The 20006-nt window shown below is 36.5% G+C and overlaps 1 protein-coding gene across 1 annotated transcript in view; it reads left to right on the top strand.

The window, feature by feature from the left end:
- ANKRD44 (ankyrin repeat domain 44) overlaps window positions 1–20006 on the top strand; it is a 188123-nt gene that overhangs the window by 94208 nt on the left and 73909 nt on the right. Inside the window, exons 10-14 of the mRNA XM_063086180.1 lie at window positions 4336–4450; window positions 12856–12938; window positions 14045–14162; window positions 16198–16266; window positions 18939–19079. Of these exons, the coding sequence (XP_062942250.1) occupies window positions 4336–4450; window positions 12856–12938; window positions 14045–14162; window positions 16198–16266; window positions 18939–19079 (526 nt within the window). The remainder of the gene's footprint in view (window positions 1–4335; window positions 4451–12855; window positions 12939–14044; window positions 14163–16197; window positions 16267–18938; window positions 19080–20006) is intronic.

Raw genomic sequence — 20006 nt, 5'->3', positions numbered from 1 at the left:
TATTATTATGAAAATTTTGTAATGCTCTTATTACAAGAAACAGTAACCTGGCCTGGAAGTTAATGCTCTTTTCCCAGATCTGAGAAGACTCTCAATGGCTTCTTTTTGGTGTATGCTCAAGTAGACTGCTAAGAGGAGTGCAGATGGGCACAGCCTTTCTCAAAAGCTATTTGCCAGTATCTATCAAGAGCCTTAAAAATGTTCATGCTTTTGATTCAGTATTTCCACTTCTAAAGATATTGCTGAAGGAAGTAATCTGAAATGTAAAGATTATTTGTAAATATGTTCATTCCTCTTTTTTCAGGGCCTACTAATTGGGGACTTAAGTAAATTCTCCAGATACTGATATTATGTAGTCATTTATAGTTACATTAATGAAAAAAAATAATGGCATGGGAAGTGTTTGTAATGTAATATTAGGAGAAAGCAGGATAATAAACTCTTGCTACACTATGATCTCAACCACAGGAAAATTCTACACACATGTCCATATACACACATGTACACACACACACAACACTGAAGGATATATTCCAGAATATTAAAACTGACTATCTTGGATAATCAATGAATTTATAGATGAATTCCATTTTCTTCTTTGTATTTTACTGGATCCCTCTACATTTTCTACGATGAGAAAATTACTCTCTCAGTCAGAAATAAGTTATTTAAAACAAATGTATCTTTCTAGATTGATCAAAGCCATTCATATAAGATTTACATGTCTCAAGATTTTGTGTTTCTTATTCTGGCATATATAGATGTGTGTGTAATTTAGATATATATGCTGAACATTATAGTATTAGTACAACTTATAATGGTATATTTTATTTTAAATATAGTTTATTTTAGCTCAATATAATTGATAATGAGAATAAGGTCAAATTTGAGGGAAATTTATAAACTGTTTTGTGAAATGCAATTTTCTAATGAGAATCTACTCTAACATACCTGATATCTAAGACCGTGATTTGATAACTCAATAACTTACAGCTTCCCATAATGATTCAGAGATTTGTTTCCAAACAGGTAGATAGAAAATAAAACCTTAGAATAACTAACAGTCTGTGCTTTGATGCGCAGGTGTTTTCTTTTACTAAAGCAAAAGTGTGTATTAGCTTTTTGGATAGGTACACACTATGTATTTTTTTCTCCTTGGTGTGCTTTCCTCTCCTTTATTTCCTTATCTTTTCCTATAGCTTCCTTCAGGCCTTTCCTCTTTAATTGAAGTATAATTCACATACCATAAGAGTCACCATTTTGAAGCACATTCAGTGGATTTTAGTATTTTCACAAGGTTGTATAACCATCACCGCTATGTGATTCCAGAACATTTTCATCATCTCCAGAAGAAACTTTATACCCATTAGTAGTTACTCAACATTTCTCCCTTCTCTACCCCCTGGGAGCCACTAATGTGTCTCTATTAATTTGTTCAGGCCCTTTTCTTGAATTTTGATTCTTTCAGGTATTCAGGGAACACATATTTAATCAGCCAACAAACACACCATTACTAAAATAAACTCTAAATGGATCATATGTCTAAATCTAAAAAATGAAACCTTTCCAGGGTAGAAAACATGTGTTAACTTCTTTGTTACCAGGATGCAGGGAAAGCCTTTCTAACTACAACTCAAAACCCAAATACAACAAAAGACTGAAAATTACCAAAAAATAGAGAAAAATCTTTTGTAGGATAAAAATAACATACATAAATCAAAAGACAAATGAAAACCAGGGAGAAAAATATTTGTAACATGTATTACTGATAAATGAATAATCTCCCAAATATTTTAAGAGCTAATGAAAATCACACACGCACATGCACAAAATTTAGAAAAATGGGTAAAGTCCTGAAAAATTGTTCACAAAGAAAGATAAACAAATGGTTCTTTAATATATGAAAAGACGCTCAACTTCCCTTGTGATAACAGAAATGCAGATAAAAACCACACCGAGATACAGTTCTCACCCATCAGATGGCAGATATTCAAAAGCTTGACCAGGGTGTGGGGAAAAGGCACTCTCATACATGCTGAGTGGAGTGCAGAATTGCACCGTGCCTAAAGAGGGAAACTTGGAAAAATCTAACAAAACCAAATATTCATTTGCCCTTTGACCCAGAAATCTCACTTTTAGGAATTTACTCTGAAGATACATCTGGCAATTATGAAACAACATATGCCTGAGGTTATTCGGTGCAGCATTCCTGGTAGTAGCAAAATGTTATTTACAGCCTAAATCCTCATCCGTAGGAGACAGACCTACTAAACTAATATATCCACACAATGCAAAACAATAAAGCTGCACAAAAATGAGATGATATCCAAGAAGCGATCTCTAGGAATGAGTTCCAGGATATATTGTTAAGTGAAAAAAAAATGTTTTTTGCAAAGAGAAACACAAGAAACAAACTAAATCTAATGTAAATGATGACTATAGGACGTGGGTGAGGATGAAGTGGAAGGAATAGGAATGAGAGTGAGGCTTTTAAAAAATATAATTTTGACTTTCAAAACATGTCAATGTTTTACATGTAAATAAAATAAAATTAAATCAAAACCCAGTAAAAAAATTTGAAAACAAACAGAATCAAATAAACCTGTTTATCAAATTAATAATATAGGCACTCAGAATAAATAATTCAGGTCACTTTTGAACAAACTACACCCCATACATGCTAAAATTGTTGCAGAAAAGTTTGTTGGGAAATAGGATATTTGCACAGTCTCAAAGCATCACTGCATAAACTGCTTGTCAATCACAAAGGGGAGAAGATATATTTGCACTAGAATAAGCTGGCAGGCATCCCATTCATCAAGTAATCAGTTTTTTTTATTATGGGAAAATATAAATAACGTAAAATTTACCATTTTAGCCATTTTTGAGTGTACAGTTCAGGGGCGTTAAGTACATTCACATTGCTGTTCGACCATCGCTGCCATCCATTTCCAGAACATTTTCATCTTCCTAAACTGGAACTCCGTGCCCATTGCAAGTTGTCATACTTTGCATCACCCAGCAGTGGAATAACTCAACCCATGTGGGTACTGAGGAGATGCAGTGGCAAGCACACATCAGCTCTGGGTTATTCTTGCCAAAATGCTTAGCCTGAATCTAATAATGAGGAAATCATAGATAGCTCCAAAATACAGGACATCCTACACAACTCCTGGCTTGGCCTCCAAAAATGTCAATGACAAAAAAGACTTAAAAAAAATAAATAAATAAAAGGCAGGAGAATTGTTTTACATTAATGGAAACTAAAGAGACACGACAAAAAAAAAAAAAAAAAGAGACACGACAACCAAATGCTATCAGAATCTTTGGATTCCAGATTTTTAAAAAATGCAGCAAAAGAGCTATAAAACATATTTTGGGGATAATTGGAGAAATTGGAAAAGGCACTATATATTACATAAAATTATTATATCAATGTTAAATTTCTTGGGTATGATGATGGAATTGTGGTAATGTGTGAGAATGTCTTTGTTCTTAGGAGAAACATGCTTATTTTTAAATGGTTCCTCAGATAGGGGACTGGCCCCTTAGCTCAGCTGGTTAGAGAGCAGACTTATAACACCGAGGCCGAGGGTTCATATCCCTGTGTTGGCCAGCCACCAAAATAAACAGAGAAAAAATGATGTCTCAAGTAAATGAATAACTAGACCAATTATATTTATGTACACACACGTGTGAAAAAGAGAGAGAAAGAAAGAAATGTAAAATAAAAAGTTGGGAAAAAAGAAGGCAAAATAAAGAAAATGAAAATACTGTAATATTAAAATAATTGTAGATGATTAATGTGATAATTTTTATAAGTATAGGTAGGCATTTTCAGTTTATAATTTATGCTTTTACTCATTTTACTCATCATATTTTAAGCTGGATAATGAAACTACATATAATTTTTTCCTGAACTCACTATCCCGTTTTTTTGGTTCATATGCATTAGCATGAGGTTTACATAGGTCTTTAATTCAGCCGGTAAAATTAAAATTAAATATGTCTTCCAAATTACATTTTGTGGAGTTTGATTACATCATTCGTTCAGAGCAAGAATCTAGTTGTAAGATTTTAGATCCTCAAATAAGACAATATGGAAAGATTTTTCAAAAGTATTTCTAATAGACTTTCCTCGATGCAGATATATTATTACAATGATTTCAGATGGTGACCTGTCCCATTAAGAAACATTCTTGCAATTCAGAGCAGAGATGCCCACTGGAGTAGAAAAAAATTCAACATTTTGTCAACATGCATGACTGGCATGGAATGTGGTATCTGAATCAACTCGAACCCTTGCATTATCCTGTATTAAAATATCTCTTTCAGGAGGCGAAATTGACTGTGTGGATAAAGATGGCAACACTCCTCTCCATGTGGCTGCAAGATACGGTCATGAGCTTTTGATTAACACCTTAATAACCAGCGGAGCTGACACAGCCAAGTAGGTTACTGCAAAAATATGGCACAATGATTGCCTCGTGTGGGAATGCTGCCAAAGGGATTTTGCCATGCAGTAGACAGTGCCCATTTATCCAGATTAAGGTGGATCTGTACGATTATACTAAACACCAATTAAATTTGAAATAAATTAAAGGTCTTTTAATGACAGATGCAAGGAAGAACTGGTTTTATTTTTTAGCTACTTTAGAATGAGGCCTATTCCGGTGGCTTTAATTAAGGAGACTTGATCTTTATTCCTAACTCTGCTTTCTAATATGCTGTTCTTCTCAATGTTCAATGTTAGTTAAACAGAACACATAAAACGTAAGTGGGCAAATACAGAGTTTATTCAGAGTGCTTACTGAGTTTTGATGATATGGTTACAGGGTACAATGGAGGAAATCTGTATCAGAGAGAGGGGAATCCAAGTTCCTTTTTGCACTTTGATTCAACAGAACTATATAGAGGATCTATATGGGTCTGTTGCAATGCTGGGTGCTCTGGGGGATTTTTGAAGAAGTGAGGTAACTGGTTATCTTCAGGGAGCTCATAATTTTGTTGGGGGCCCAAGGCCCACTTAGGACAAAGAACAATGCAAAATAGTATATCATGAAGTTCTAACTGAAATAGGACTTAAGTGGCAAAATGTTTGGTGTAGACAATGTATGCCATAGAATGTATTCGGGAAGGAGAGAGCTCAAAGGCAGTGAAAGTTTTCTGGAAAGACTTCAAGGAGAATGGGAGTAATAATAGAACCTATCTACGGATTTGTTATGAGGATGAAGTGACATGAGTGCTAGTAAAGCTCTCTGATATATGGAAAGATCCGTATGAGTGTGAGTTGTATAAATACATGTGCTAAGGTTATTACAAAGATAATACCTGTTATAGGCTCTTTGAACTGTGCCCGACTTAGTGAAGTATCAATTAATGTTAATTACTATTTTATTACTTTAATAAGATATGGTAGAATCAAATTAAAGAGGGCTTTAAATGCCTGAATAAAGAGTTTAGCCTTGATCACAGAGACTGGGTAACAATAACTGAATTTTTAGTAGAAGAACAATATGAGGGCAGTGTATCTTAGGAATTCTGTTTTATTTGTCAAATGTTGTGCAACAGAATTGAAAATCTTGCCTGAGAAGGAGCCAAAATTTAAATGGTCTGAGGAAGCTGTGGTGGAATCATGTTTTAAATCAGATTCCCAGTGGCCAGGTGTTCTAGGCTTGAAGTGACTTATATGGGACACTGGCAGATTTGTGGTATATTATGGTTTACCTTCAGCAGTTCGACATCATGGGTTCCAGTGGCTTCTTGGGCTCCCAGTCTAGTGAGAAACCCTGACTCTCCGAGTCCTCTGGAAGAGGTGACAGTTCAGCAAAAGGCAGGATGGGTAGGAGTTTGCCAGGTGGACAAAATTGTGCAGGGTAGAAAGAGAGGGGGAAGCAAGGAAGACCATTCCATGAGGAGGAAACAGCATTTGTAAAGATGCAGACATCTGCACGTGTTGGAAGCAGGTTCCCGAAGCCAAGTCATCTGATGGTGGGGAGAGTGGAAAGAAACCAGGGGAAGGCAGGAGGAGCCACATCTCAAAGACCCTGCATGCCCTGCTAAGGAATTGGATTCCTTTCTGAGGCATTCGGAAACTGTTAAAGAATTACAAGTGGCTGTAGAGTAGGTTGTGTCCAATGATCCCATTTGTGAGTAGGAAAGATTGCTCTGATAGCTGTCCAGAAGTATTGGAAGCAGTCCAGACTAGAGCACTTGGCAGTCTCTTGCAAACGTCCGGGGAAGAAAAAATGAGAACAGGACTGAGGCTAAGAACAGGACTGAGACTGAGGGCTGACGGGGGAGGGGAACGTTGACAGATAGTGTTAGCCATAGGGTGTCTCTTTTCAGAAGAGAAAGGAATTTGCTTCAAGCCAAAGGAACTTTTTGATTGGAATGTTGCAAGTTAAAAGAAGCAGCTCAGTTTTGTGGAAAGAGCGCTAAAGCTGGGATTCAGGAGGCTCTTATCAGGTTGGAGTTCCCATCCAGATCGTGGCTGCCCAAAGCCAGAGATCATAATTAAGCAGAAGTAAGGTATCTAGGCACAAACCAGCTTTACCTGTGATATGTTAATATTTTCAGTTGTATTTTTCTTTGAACTCTAGGTTAATTGGGGAGTTTAGCCAAACGACCATGAATTTCTGATTTTCTTCTGGACTTGAGTCAGTTTTAAGGGATAAAAATAAAATGGGCCCAATACGTACTTAAAATTATGCCCCCCACAAAAAAACCCCATTTACTTTGATAAGCATGAAGTTTGTTTCCTTGTAATTATTTTGCTTTCAGTTTATGCAAACACACACCTTGTGGCAAAAGTACCCTAGAAATGGCATTGTTGTTCAAGTAGCTTCTCCTGCCATTGGCTGTGCTGTGTCCTAGGGACATAGATGAGGGAAACGTTGTCCCAACCTCAAAGAGCCACATCTGCTTTCTTTTGTCACCACGGTATCTGGAGATAAAACACAGTACCTCAATAACAGTGGTTCATTAAGGCAGTGAGTGAGTGTGTGTGTGTGTGTGTGTGTGTGTGTGTGTGTGTGTGTGTGTGTGTGTGTGTGTATGGGGGAAGGGAAACCACCTCAGGGGAAAATAGCGCAATGAAGGGGAGAGGAATTGGAGATTAAATCTAAAAGCCCCTTAGAAAATCACTGTTTTCTGGGTTCCTTGTAGATTTATGTAGGATAAACTTATTAAAGAGGGGGAAAATAATCCTTTCCTTCTATAAATGAGTAAAAAACAAATAGCATTTATGAAAATAACCCATCTTCATTCATAAACAGTATGGCTAAATGTATTTGAAAAGATTTCTATATGACAAATTTTATCATCATTACTTTCTAATAAATTTATCTGACTCTTATTATCAGCCCTTGATGAGAATGTTCTTTGTTGTTCTTTTTGCTTCTCCGAACTTTAAGTCAGAGCATGTTCTGCAACTTGCCTCAGTGCTCATGCAAATTTCTGTGGTGTCAAATCCCTTTGGTTTTTCTTACCTTTTTTAGGTTTGGGGCACTTGTTTCTAGGCTTTTACTTTTGCCTTCCACCTTATCAATTATACTCTCAGTTCTCTTCTGCTTCAATTGCAGCAGAATTAGGGAGATTGTGGTTATGCAGATAACTAGCTCTGATGTTCATTCATTTATTAAATATTTGTTGAGGGCCTGTTAAGTGTCACCCACTGTGCCAGGTTGTGGGGTTATAGAGGCCCCTGCCCTCAAAGAATTTATAATCCATTGGGGAAAGAGTTAAACAAGCAATTCCAATCATGCAAGCTAAGTGTGATGCTGTAGCAATTGCCAGGTGCTGGTGGGATATGGGAACACATATCTGGGATGTCGAACCCTGTCTGGCAAGGTTGGGATCAGGAGGGCTTCCAGGGAGAAGCAATGGTTAACTAAAACTGGAGAATGAGTAGTGATTAGTTTGGTCATGATGTTGAGAGTCTTTTAGATTCTCAGTATAGACTTTTTTTTTTTAATTATAACATTACTTCAGTATGTATAAACATAAGACTAGATATAAACTCCTTAGGCATTTGACACTAATATATTGATAAATTAAAGAAATTACAAAATACATGCAGCTAGAAACCAACAGTATTCAGGTTAACTGCTCAGCTTAACAATACTAGCAAATACTCATGAGTTTCCTATGCTAGGCACCGCTCTGAGCGATTACGTTTAATTGTAACAGCAACCCCATGGGGTAAGTGCTGCAATTATCCCCATTTTACAGGTAAAGTAAATGAGGCACAGAGGGGTTCAGTTACCTGCCCCAGGTCACAGAGCTAGTGAGGGGTGGAAATGGGACTCCATCCTCAGCCATCTGGATCTAGATCCTTAGTTCCTGAGCACATGGCTTTCTCCCTCTCCACATATCAGATGATGTGATAGTTCACATTTTGACAAAGTTAAGTTATCATTTGCATAGGATTATGGTCCTCATGGCTAAGGTGTGGACTCTTTAGACTTCAATATACACTGTAAGAATGGAGGTTTTGCAGTGGTTTAAACCAGATATTGGGACTATGGACTCTTCACATAGTACTGAGGTCCTTATTCAAATTCTGCCAGATCTTGTTCATACAAAAGGCTCAGTGTTCTGCATTATCACTGGCCCTCCCTAAGTTCAGGCATATCATTTGATCATTTGCCCATTAAGTCCATCGTTATTCTTTCCTCATTGGTCCATGCTAATACTAGAGAAGCACCATTGTGATCCTAAATACAAACACAGACGCGGAAATTTGGCAGAGAGATGGGGTAATGAAGTGGTCATTCAGATGAGCAGAGATATGCTTTTATGCCAGTTGTTTTAGATTATCATCAAAAGGAAAAGACAATTTAAAAATTCTCAGAGAGATCTCTTGAAAGCTCAGAGGTATTTCCAGTGACCTCTGGGGATGCAGTATGAGAGGCAGGGGAGAAAGATTAGAGAGTTTCAGTTGGAGGGACCAGCATGTGCAAAAGCCTGGGAACAGGACAGAGCCTGGCCCTTGGGAGGAATGGAGAGAAATTCATTTAGCTTCTAGAAGACACATAGCTTACGCAATGGCCAAATTCAGAAGCCATGTTAGTGTTTGGACTTGATCCAAAAGGAACCACTGAAAATGTCTGTAGGTTGCAAATAACAAGGACAGTCTCATGGTTGTCATTTATACCCAAAGGCCTGTAGCATAGGGGTGCATAATAAATACTTGGGATGGCATAGATAAAATTCATAATAAATTGATTTTTTGACTTGGACTGGTCATTCAGATAAGAATCATAAAATTATCCCATTCTAAATTTAGGAAATGTTTTTGTCTCACACACTCAGTGTGCGAAATGAAACCAATCCCACTTCCCTAGGAGAGTTGTGAGATAAGTGTTGTAAAGGATTTAGAAGCATAGAAAGATAACAGCTTGCTGATCACAATTCATTCTTGTCTTTTAAGGAATCACATACCTGATTTTAAAGAACACAACCCGATTACAGCTTCAAAACTTACAGACTGTTGATTACCAATTAAGCTAATAATAATTACCGGAACAATAATAATACTAACACATATGGTAAAGGCTTGCCGTGTGCATTACTATTACATGTACTATTTAGCACTTTGTATGCATTATTTCAATGAGTCCTTATAATTGCTCTATGATATGAACACTAATTACCTTTATTTTCCTGAAGAGGAAATCATTATGTACTTGCTGAAGAACAAATAGATAGCAAGTGGCAAAACTTAGACTCAAACCCCAAATGTCTGACCCACTCACCTTAATTACAGTGTTGTTCATCACACAGCCTAAAGGAGAGGCTCTAGAAAAGATTGGATGTAGGAGGGACAGCCATGTCTCGTTGATGCCAAGGGGAAAGCTTAGAAGAACTGATATTCTTAATGGTGCAAAAGCCCTTTTTCACCTCTGATAGCTCTCTATGATGGACGGTCTTTCAGCTCCCATTCATTCTGAAATAACTGGGTAGGAGATGCCAGCAAACACCTAAATTAGAAAAAGCTAATACAAATGTGTCCCATTAATTTAATTCCTAGTCAAATAAATGTAGCAATTTAACTGGAATTGGTCTCCTCTTTCCTGTAACTTATGCATTGTTAACTTCAGTGTTATTTGACATCTTTATTCTTGATTTTCCTTGATGTAAACCTGATGAAGTAAGAGTGATGCTTCTTATCTGGCTAAAACAGCCAAGTCCTAATGTTCCTGCTAAAGGTTTTATATGCCTTCTTTTTTAATAAGCAGTCTTATTTTATAATAGTAAAGGATCATTTTATTTTGAAATGCATGAATTATTTCTGAAGTGATTCAGAGATTCTGAATTCTACTTTTTTCTCTCCAATCTTGACTTGATATTTTACTCTTTGAACTATAATATCATATTTAAGTTCAAATGCCAATAGTTCTTGAGTCTACACTAATATGTTTTCAAAACATACACTCAAGTGGTGACTTTTTATTAACTGTGGAATAAAAAATACATGTCAAGCAGGATTTTTACTAAACCTTTTAAGTTGGAGTACTTCTATTTCTCTTCTCAGGTTTATAAGTAGCAGTGAAAAAATGAAATAATTACCTAATATAAAGTATGATGAATTTTCTAAAGACAGGGGTGTGAAGTTGATTAGAAGGTTGGTTAGACAATGTTGATTAGAAGTATTGATAGTAAATTTTATGGAAAATATTACAATATTGTTGCTGTTATACTATCTATTATACTTTTTTGTCTTTCCAAATTGGTTTCTTACAGAGTTTAATGCTATTTTCTCTAATTCATTTGCTTATATTATATTGTATAAAGATAGTGTGTATATATATGTGTGTGAGTGTAAATATACGTATGAATGTGTGTATACATTCTTTCTTTCTTTATATATATATAAAATTATGTAATAAATATATTTTTAATATTTATTTATAATATATAAATATTATAAATATATAAGTATAAACATATATTTACAGATATAAAAGGATATATAAAATAAATATATTTTTATACATATATAAAAGGATGAGGAAGACTCAAAGAAATCTTGAGAAATCTAGTCCTTGATTTTAGGCATGTTCTTTCAGTAACTTAAAACCATCCTAGAAAATATTCTATCCATTTTCCTCTTCCAAATGGCCAGAGATATTTAATCATATATTTTTGCCTTAACTCCCCCAAACAAATAAAATGCTTAGGTAAAATAACTTTAGTTTATATTTCCATTTAGTAAGGAGCTTTTAAAAATGTTATATATTTTTTAAAAATGGTGTTTCTCTCGCATCAGTAGGGAAGAATATAAATAATAGCATAAAGAGAAAAGCTTCTCTCCCATCCCCCGACTCCTTCTTCCTTGTCATGAGCGCCAAGGTCGTCACTGATGGAATTGCTTTTCAGAATTTTTTGTGTAAATGATGAGGGAGGCAATTACAAGCAGTTCTCCTCCACATGAAACTGCCCGGAAGACGGGCAAATTGCATCTCTTGATGGATGCCAGCTATTATATACACCGGGTTGGAAATCTCCATATAGGGAAAGAGAAGTGAACAGAGGGAAGACTGAACAAAAACACCAGTAAATAGAAAGGAGTTATCATGGAAAGAGAGAACAGTGATTAATTGCTGGCACACTAGGATTTTGCAAAACACTGAATACCATGAAATATCTGTGAATAAGTATATACTTTCACACTTCAGACACGTATAATAATAACGACTTTTGAGATGGCAGATGAGATTCATGTGTCCAAAACTTGATGAATCATGTGTTTCTTTATGAAGTGTGGAATTTGAAAATGGGCCACTTTGTCCCAGAGAAGAAACTTAATGTAATTAAGGCTGCAAGGTGTAAATAGATATAGTCCCATACTTCCTTGTGTTAAGCAGAGGATTTTAAAAATCTGAAATGTATTATTTGATTAAAATGAGATGTTTTGAGAAATGATCACTAACATTGTAAATGCTTATTAGTACACAGGTGCCACCCAATGATGCTGTTATAACTACAACTCACCACACTATCGTGGGTCCTTGTTTGAGGAGAGGTGGTGGGAGGAGGAGGATTTAATTCTGAAGGCAAAAATTGCCACCAGCAGAAGGCTGCCTGTCCCTTAAGGGATCATCCTGGGGATTGTGTTATGGTGGGGTCAGTCTAATAAATCCTTTTGTAGATTCTTTCTTTAATAGTGCTAGGTCTCTGAAATAGGTGCAGGGTAATGTTTATTATTCCTAACTGTGTTTTCGTGACTGGTATTGTGATGTGGGTTATTGTGCAACATTAAAGTTTATTAGGAAGATGAAGTTTCACCTTTAAAAGGTAAACATTAGTTTTTATTCTCATTGAAAATTTTACTTTCAATAATACAGCCGCTATTAACTTTTAGCAAAGTGCTTGGCACATAATAGGTCAATAATGAGTATTTATTAAATCAAAGAATGAAACAGACTGCTTTTCAAAGTTGAGAGTGTCTTGTTCAACGTTGTTATCTCTGGCACTTAGCATAGTATCTGATGCTTAGAAAGTGTTAAATAAATGATAGATGTAAGCATACATGAGACATAGGATCACTAAGCTGAAAGAAAATTAATTTTAAATTTAAAGAGTCACTGTTTATGTGAAACAGATTTTCTTTAAAATATACATTCCTATGGTTAAAGGCTTTAATTCTGGTTTAGATCCAAGATTTTATTATTTTAAGGTAAAACATGATTGCATAATTATTTATTGAATGGAAGAATTACAAAATTATTTCAGCCAAGCATCCCTACACGAGGTGTTAATTTTCGTCAGAGAACTTCTGGGAAGGTAATCGTCCTTCTGCATTATCTTGAGATCTGTTACCATGAGCTAATCTGGTTTTTTCCTCCTTAGGTGTGGAATCCATAGCATGTTCCCCTTACATTTAGCTGCCCTAAATGCTCACTCTGACTGCTGCAGAAAGTTGTTATCATCGGGTAAGTAAATCCACTACCAGAGATGAGGATTAGTGTGTCCTGTACGTGAGTCACGTGGCTTCCGGTGTCTGGGCAGAGTGAATGGCTGACTGGGCTTCATGTCATTACCTGACTTGACAGGAGGAGTGTGTCCCACAGCTAACTGCATGTGACAGTTCCCAGCTTGGTGTGGAAGCTGTTTGAATGTCTGAATATCTGCCCCAGAACATGTCTTGTCTATTTTTCAAGTTAAAGCTTGGGTCATCCAGGGTGAGGGAGAGGCAGGGATAGCCAGAGCTTATAGAAAGTTTAAGTCTTAGAAGAAGAAAACATCTGCAGGCTTAAAGTGGTGGCTTAGCCTTTCATATTTTTCAACAAAAGAAAAAGGCCACATCCTCTACATTTTAGCAGTAGAAAATGTCGTGTTCCCTTCCCACTCTCTGGGCATTGAAAACTCACCACAGCTGATCCCCTCCAACTAAGTTTAATTTTTATTTTTTTAATGTGGGCCTATTTGGAACCAAGAAATTCTCCCTGGTTTGGAGCTTTGCTAATCTATCTTATCACTGCTTCCGGCAGTCTCCATATATTAAGAAGTTCCAGGCTTTCAAAAGTGGTAGAGGTCTGCAAGACAAAGATTGTTTATGAATTAATTCATCAGATATCCCAGAGGCATTTTTTTTAAGTACTTTACCTATGGTTGATTCTGCTTCCACTGTTTTTGAAACATTTAAAAATAATCCCTGCATGAAAGTATGTTTCCCAAATCTTGAACCAACCAAAAGGTTGGAATACACTTAAGAAAATACCTATTCCAGCATGTTAGGATTACTCTTTTGCCGTCCATGTTTTCTCCATGTGTCTGTCTGCCTGTCTGTTGCCCTACTTATCTCAAATTGGTTTCATAAATTTCTATTCCGGGTTTGAAAAATGGGTCTGTCGTTCACCCAGGGCTGAATGTGAAAATAAATCCTTCTCGACTTCACGGTTCTTCCTATAAAATTGCTAAGCTTGAGCAGTTACCATTCGTTTCCATGACAACCTCTTTCTGACTACAATTGCTTGCGTTCTGGTTTTTCTACTAACTGATTTTTCTGTCTCTGCAATGTTTCTTGTGGTTTAACTAGGACAAAAGTATAGCATAGTATCCTTGTTTAGTAATGAGCACGTGCTGTCTGCAGGCTTTGAAATAGACACCCCAGATAAATTTGGAAGAACGTGCCTTCATGCTGCTGCTGCAGGAGGGTGAGTAGTTAGCAATTTTAGTTATCATGACTTAATTACTAATTCATCTTAATTGACTCAAGTTGATTGTGAATCAAAGGCAATTTCCTTAGTAAAATGGGTAAGAGTCATTTCTCCTATATATCAAATATCACTGTGTTGCATTTCTAGATTACTTGAATTTTGGCCTTCCAAAGAAAAATTATTAGCTCTTCTCATATAGTTTTTCTTTTGTTTTCTTCTCTCTCTTTCCTTTTTTTTTTTTTTTTTTTTAACTGTAGATTTTCAGGCTATAGCATGTGTTTCTACTTGGTACCCCCTCCACGAAAAGAAAACAATTTGAAATTTGTTCCTAAGTTTTTCCTCTTTTGTTGCTGTAGATGGGTGATGATCAAGAGAATCCAAGATTGAATTAATCCATGTTCATTTATAGATATTTTGTCCTTATTTCAAAACTAGTTTTTAAGCCTTTATAATGATTAAATGTGAACAAAGTTCAAGAAAACCCTAAGGATAGGCAAGAAGTGATTATTAAATCACTTTATTAAATCTATTAAATTTATTTATAAATTTGTTAATGTATTACCTTTATTAAAGTGATTATTTTTTTAAATCACATTGCCTTTTTTTAGTTGAAAAGAGAGTTTTTCATCACCTACTCTTTTTTCATATCAGTGATTAGATTAAAGCTCTGATCAATACAATGTTGATATATGACCACACATTGACTAAATATGGCACCTCTTTGGGTAAGGTGTTAGTTCTTAATCAATTTCCTGGTCCTTGAGGAACAGCAATGCTTCTCCATTTGTCACATGCATATTACCAAAGGCATTACCTATTTATCAGAGGTGGATTAAATGTAAAGCTTTTGAGGCCCCTATTTACATGGGTCCCTGAGGTCTTATATCTAATTTCGTATTTATAATTTTGTATTATTTTAAAAGAATCCCCTTTCCCCCATCCCAGCCCCCAAATTGTATGAGCCTCACAAGCCACACAACTTGGATCTGCCTTTGATCCTTTGGCAACGTTCATTAAGAGACAGGCGCTTTATATCAACTGGCATGCTACACCAACACATACTTATCTTTAAAAGTTCTTATATTTTATGACTGCAATAGCTAGTCCTCTGAGAAAGGTGACTATAAAGGGTGAATGTGGGGTGGGGAGAGCCCTGCTCAGGTTGGTCATTAATGAGATCATTTTTCTTATTTAAATTATAATAAAACAATAAATTCTGGGCCACTTCATAGCAACCCAAGTTTAGAACAATGAATGATTGTCTCTTTTTATGCCCACGTTTTAAAAAATATCAGACCTGTTCAGAAAGTGGCAACACACCATTCTGGATTCATGTCTGAGAATCCTATTAAAATTAATATTTAGCTATATGCCCTTCAATAGGAAAATTCACTTCAGTGGGTCCTTTTCTCTCTACTAAACATGAATTATTGCTTCTGCAAATGACAAAGAAGCTTTGGAAGATCACTGTGCTCCATTACATCATTTTCGGCCTTGGTTCTGCACATTTATTTACCTAGATTACAAAGACAGGGAAATGCAGCTGTTTCATTTTCCATTAAGGAGTATCTAGGTTGAAAGTGGTTATCATGGTGAATTCATTCTGCTGTGATAAAAGGTAATGCTCATCCATTCTGGCTCATTGTTTAAAGGTGACATGAAATTATAATAGTTTGAAGTGGTGGTTTTATAAACTCTTGATGATTTTGAAGAACTTTAGGATAAACGATGAAACCATCACTGGAGGTTTAATCACGTAATAATCATTAAATTCCTAAGTCATGGAATTGAAAATGTTCCACCGAGCTCTTTTATTTATTGCTCTATTTGCTGTAAAAAAAGGAACTTTGGGAACTTTAGGTCCTTACAATATAGCATTGCTCCAATATGTTCAGATTATTTTTTGATAAAAGGATTTAAACCTGGAGCTACCATTTCATTTTGTCCTGCACTCTGCAGAAAACAGCTCTTTCTGAAGGTAGCTCAGGAATTGATTTCTACCATCTTAATGATGTTTTCCCTGTCTTTCTAGTAATGTGGAATGTATTAAACTCTTGCAGAGCAGTGGAGCGGATTTCCATAAAAAGGACAAGTGTGGGAGGTATGTAATCAGGGAGCTCTGCTTCAAGTGCCTAAATAAAAGGAGTAGTGGGGAATAGTCTAGTAATCATGTTATGCTGAAATGGTAAACAGGGAAGCTAGCGGGGTGGATTCCATCTTCAGAAGGAAATCCCTTCTTGGAGGGAAATGCCAACAAAGCAAGCACAAGCCACGAGCAAAGTATCTTCTCTCACAGCTTCTGTATAGAAGTGCCACTGGTCTCTCTTCTCCTTTAAATTTGAAAAATCTCTTACATGGGCATAGTTTAGAAAATTCTGTTTGTAGCAGAGTAGAACACTTTAGCCCTCCTAACCCAGAATCTGGTCATAAGATCTAGAGCATTTTATTATGATGTTATAAATTTGTATACATGTTTAAAATATCAAAAACAGACACATGTGCACACACACAACCTACCCATGGGTCGTAGAACTTTTCTTACCTTAATGATCCTTTGTATATATATTTTTATGTGTGTATATGTATATAAATATATATATATTTTTTTTCCCTATAGCATCTCTCCACCCCTCCTCTCCACGTGCACCCTGGCTTTTTGGGGTTGCTACAAATTTCTTCTCTCACCGACCTACCTAAGACAACTCCTATTCATCCTTCCAGGTTCCCATCAAGTGACACCTCCTTGCTCTCTGATGGGAGTGCACCTCTCTCTGCCCCCCTAGCACCCTACACGTTCCACAACAGCCGCACGCATCACAATGTTCTCATGGACTCTGTTTCCTTGTCTCTCTCCCACCTGACTGTGGATCTCCTGAGGACAAGGACTGGGTGTCACTTTCTCTTTATATTTGGGCCCTGTCATGTGGTTGATATCTAATAGTTTTCAGTCTAATTAGTTAAAACATGAGCAATCCAATATGTAAAATAGTTTCTTTCTTTTGAACTAAAGAGAAAATCAACTAGAAAAAGAGCCCATAAATTGACTTCAAAATATAAAATAGTTGTACTTGAAGACTGATAAATAATTATTGAAATAAAGTTAGTTTATTTCTAGTATTCTATTTGATTATTATTGTCTGAATATTAGCTAGTCACACCAGAAAAACTGTTAAATAATTGAGAACTAAAAATAAGTAATGTAAAACAAATGGCTTCGCATTTCTGCAATCTTGCCCTTTACAAGGTTCTTGATTTCTCATAGTAACTCTATGAGGCATATGAGGGTGCATACCATTGTTTTTAATAAATGGAAAAGCTGAGCCTAGAGAATCTAAATGATTTACACAGGTACCCAGAATTTTAGATCTTGAAAGGACCTTAAGGGACAGTTGCTCAAAGGTCTGTATTGAAATAAGTATGAAGAAGCCCAGGCCCAGAGAGAGGGCGTGATTTGGCCCTGCTTGCAGATCTGCCAAGACAAGAACCTGGGCTTTTGATTTTGTATGTGTTGTTCTTCCTGTTAACCTATATCCTTACTCTCAAGGAACTTACCAGTTCAGTGGAGAAGATGAGACAGTACACCAATAGCTAAAACCAAGGCAATATGTGATAAGAGCTCAAGAGAGACCCAGACAGTAGCTAAGCAATCTTAGACAAAAGAAAGGTAATTATGTCAAGTGACATAAGCCAGGCACAAAAAGAGAAATATCCCATGTTCTCACTCATGTGTGGAAGCTAAGAAAGTTGATCTCATAGAAGTAGAGAGTAGAGTAGTGGTTACTGGAGGCTGAGAAGGGTAGGGGGACGGGGGTGGTGGTGTGAAGTTGACTAATGGCTACAAAATTACAGCTACATAGGAGGAATGAGTTCTAATGTTCTATAGCACTGCGGGGTGCCTATAAATAACAACAATTTATTGTATATTTTCTAATAGAAGAGAGGTATTTGAATGTTTCCAATACAAAGAAATGATAAATGTTTGAGGTGATGGATATGCTAATTACCCTAATTTGGTCATTAAGCATTGAATACATGAATTGAAATATCACACAGTACCTCATAAATATGTACAATTATTATGTGTCAATTAAAAATAATAATAAAAGCAAAAAAAAAAAAAAAGAAATAACTTCTGAAACATGAAGGATGAGTGGGATTTCGATGGGTGGAAGTGGTTCAGGAAACGGTACTCCTGGAGAGAAAGAAATGGGCAAATGTGGAGGGGAGTGTGGACATGATTGGAAAAACTTCAAATCATTCAATAATGGGTACATCCAGGGGAGAGAGATACTCTGTAAAAGGAGATTGGGACCAGCTTGGGAAGGTCTTCAATTCTAGGCTAAAAAATCAAGCATTTGTTCATTGGGGAGGACAGAAGGTTTTAGAACAGAATTATCATATGCAGCTGTTGTACCTTGGAAAACCCAGTTCTTCATTCATACCATTTAAAGGTAGAGCTAAGGGTGGTCTTAATGGGGATGGAGGGTCTTGCAATAGTCCAAACAAGCAATAATGTAGACCTAAACCAGGACAGGCACTAGGAATGGAAAGAAAGGATAGTTCTGCAATGGGTGGCCTTGTCTGAAGCCACTGTCTTTGTAGCCTCAGTTCCAATACATGTGGTCAAAGGAAGACACAGCCCATGGCTTCCACAAAGCCAAAGAGCTTTCCAGACCCCTGGGAATACTGCCGTCAGAGCTAGTGCCAATGACGGATCTGTGTTCCGGACTGAATGAAGTAATACATAGTAATAAACCACTGTTTGTTTTTCAGGACCCCTTTGCACTATGCAGCTGCGAATTGTCATTTCCACTGTATTGAGACATTAGTGGCCACGGGAGCCAACGTTAATGAAACAGATGACTGGGGACGGACAGCTTTGCACTATGCTGCGGCATCAGACATGGATAGAAAGTAAAAACAGCCTTGCTCATGCTTTCTCTGGGGGTAGGGCTGGTGGGGGGAGGGTTGTTCTGCTAAGTTTTACGCTGGTTCATGGAAACAGCAAAGGAGGAATCTCTCTCATCCAGACCCAAAGGAGTTAGAATTGCTTCAGCCCTAACTGGGTTTTCCCACTCATGTTTGATTATGACATGTCACTGCACAATTACTCCTCTTCTCTATTCTTTGGGTTGAATGTCAAGTGGAGCTGTCAAGCCCAGGTTTTCAGTTATTCAACTGTTGTAACTTATTTTGACATAAATTGTAATTTTCATCATCACCACTTAAATGCTTCATTTGCTGCAAAACTTACATTTGCCAATATATATGCCATATGTCAAAAACAGCAACCTATGCATAATCCCAACAGCCTTCAAATGCAGCACCCACATGTGTAAAATAGGCAGCATTGTTCCAAACCAGGGCACGAATGCTACATCAAGAGCTGGAGGAGAGGAAGTTGGTTGCCCTGGATGTGTTTGGATTCTAGTTGGCTACAAATGGAGAGCAGAAATAAGTGAGCCAGTTTATGAAATTGTTTGCAAAGGCTTAAGGCAGGACCTCCTTCATAGGAATATTTTTTGGTGACACTGTTTGGAGAACTATTGAGTTATTTGCTGCCCCGTGCTGTGGTATTGATTCTGGGTCAGTGCTAACTGCTTCTTGCATAGAGCAATGGCTTTCAAACATTTTAGATCCACAGTAAGAGATACATCTTATGTCATGACCCAGTAAACACATTCACATATATATATTTTATATATATGTATGTAAAACAAATAAAATTTCATAAACCGTATTTACTTTTACTATGTATGATGCATTCTGATATTTTCTCTACTGTTTTATTAAAAGAAATTGCTGACTACAACCCACTAAATTGATTTCACTATTTAGTAA

The sequence above is a fragment of the Cynocephalus volans genome, chromosome 1, assembly GCF_027409185.1.
Source record: "Cynocephalus volans isolate mCynVol1 chromosome 1, mCynVol1.pri, whole genome shotgun sequence".
In the NCBI taxonomy this organism is placed as follows: Eukaryota; Metazoa; Chordata; class Mammalia; order Dermoptera; family Cynocephalidae; genus Cynocephalus; species Cynocephalus volans.
Note: the sequence above shows the minus strand (reverse complement) of the source record. Positions and strands in the feature narration are given on the sequence as shown.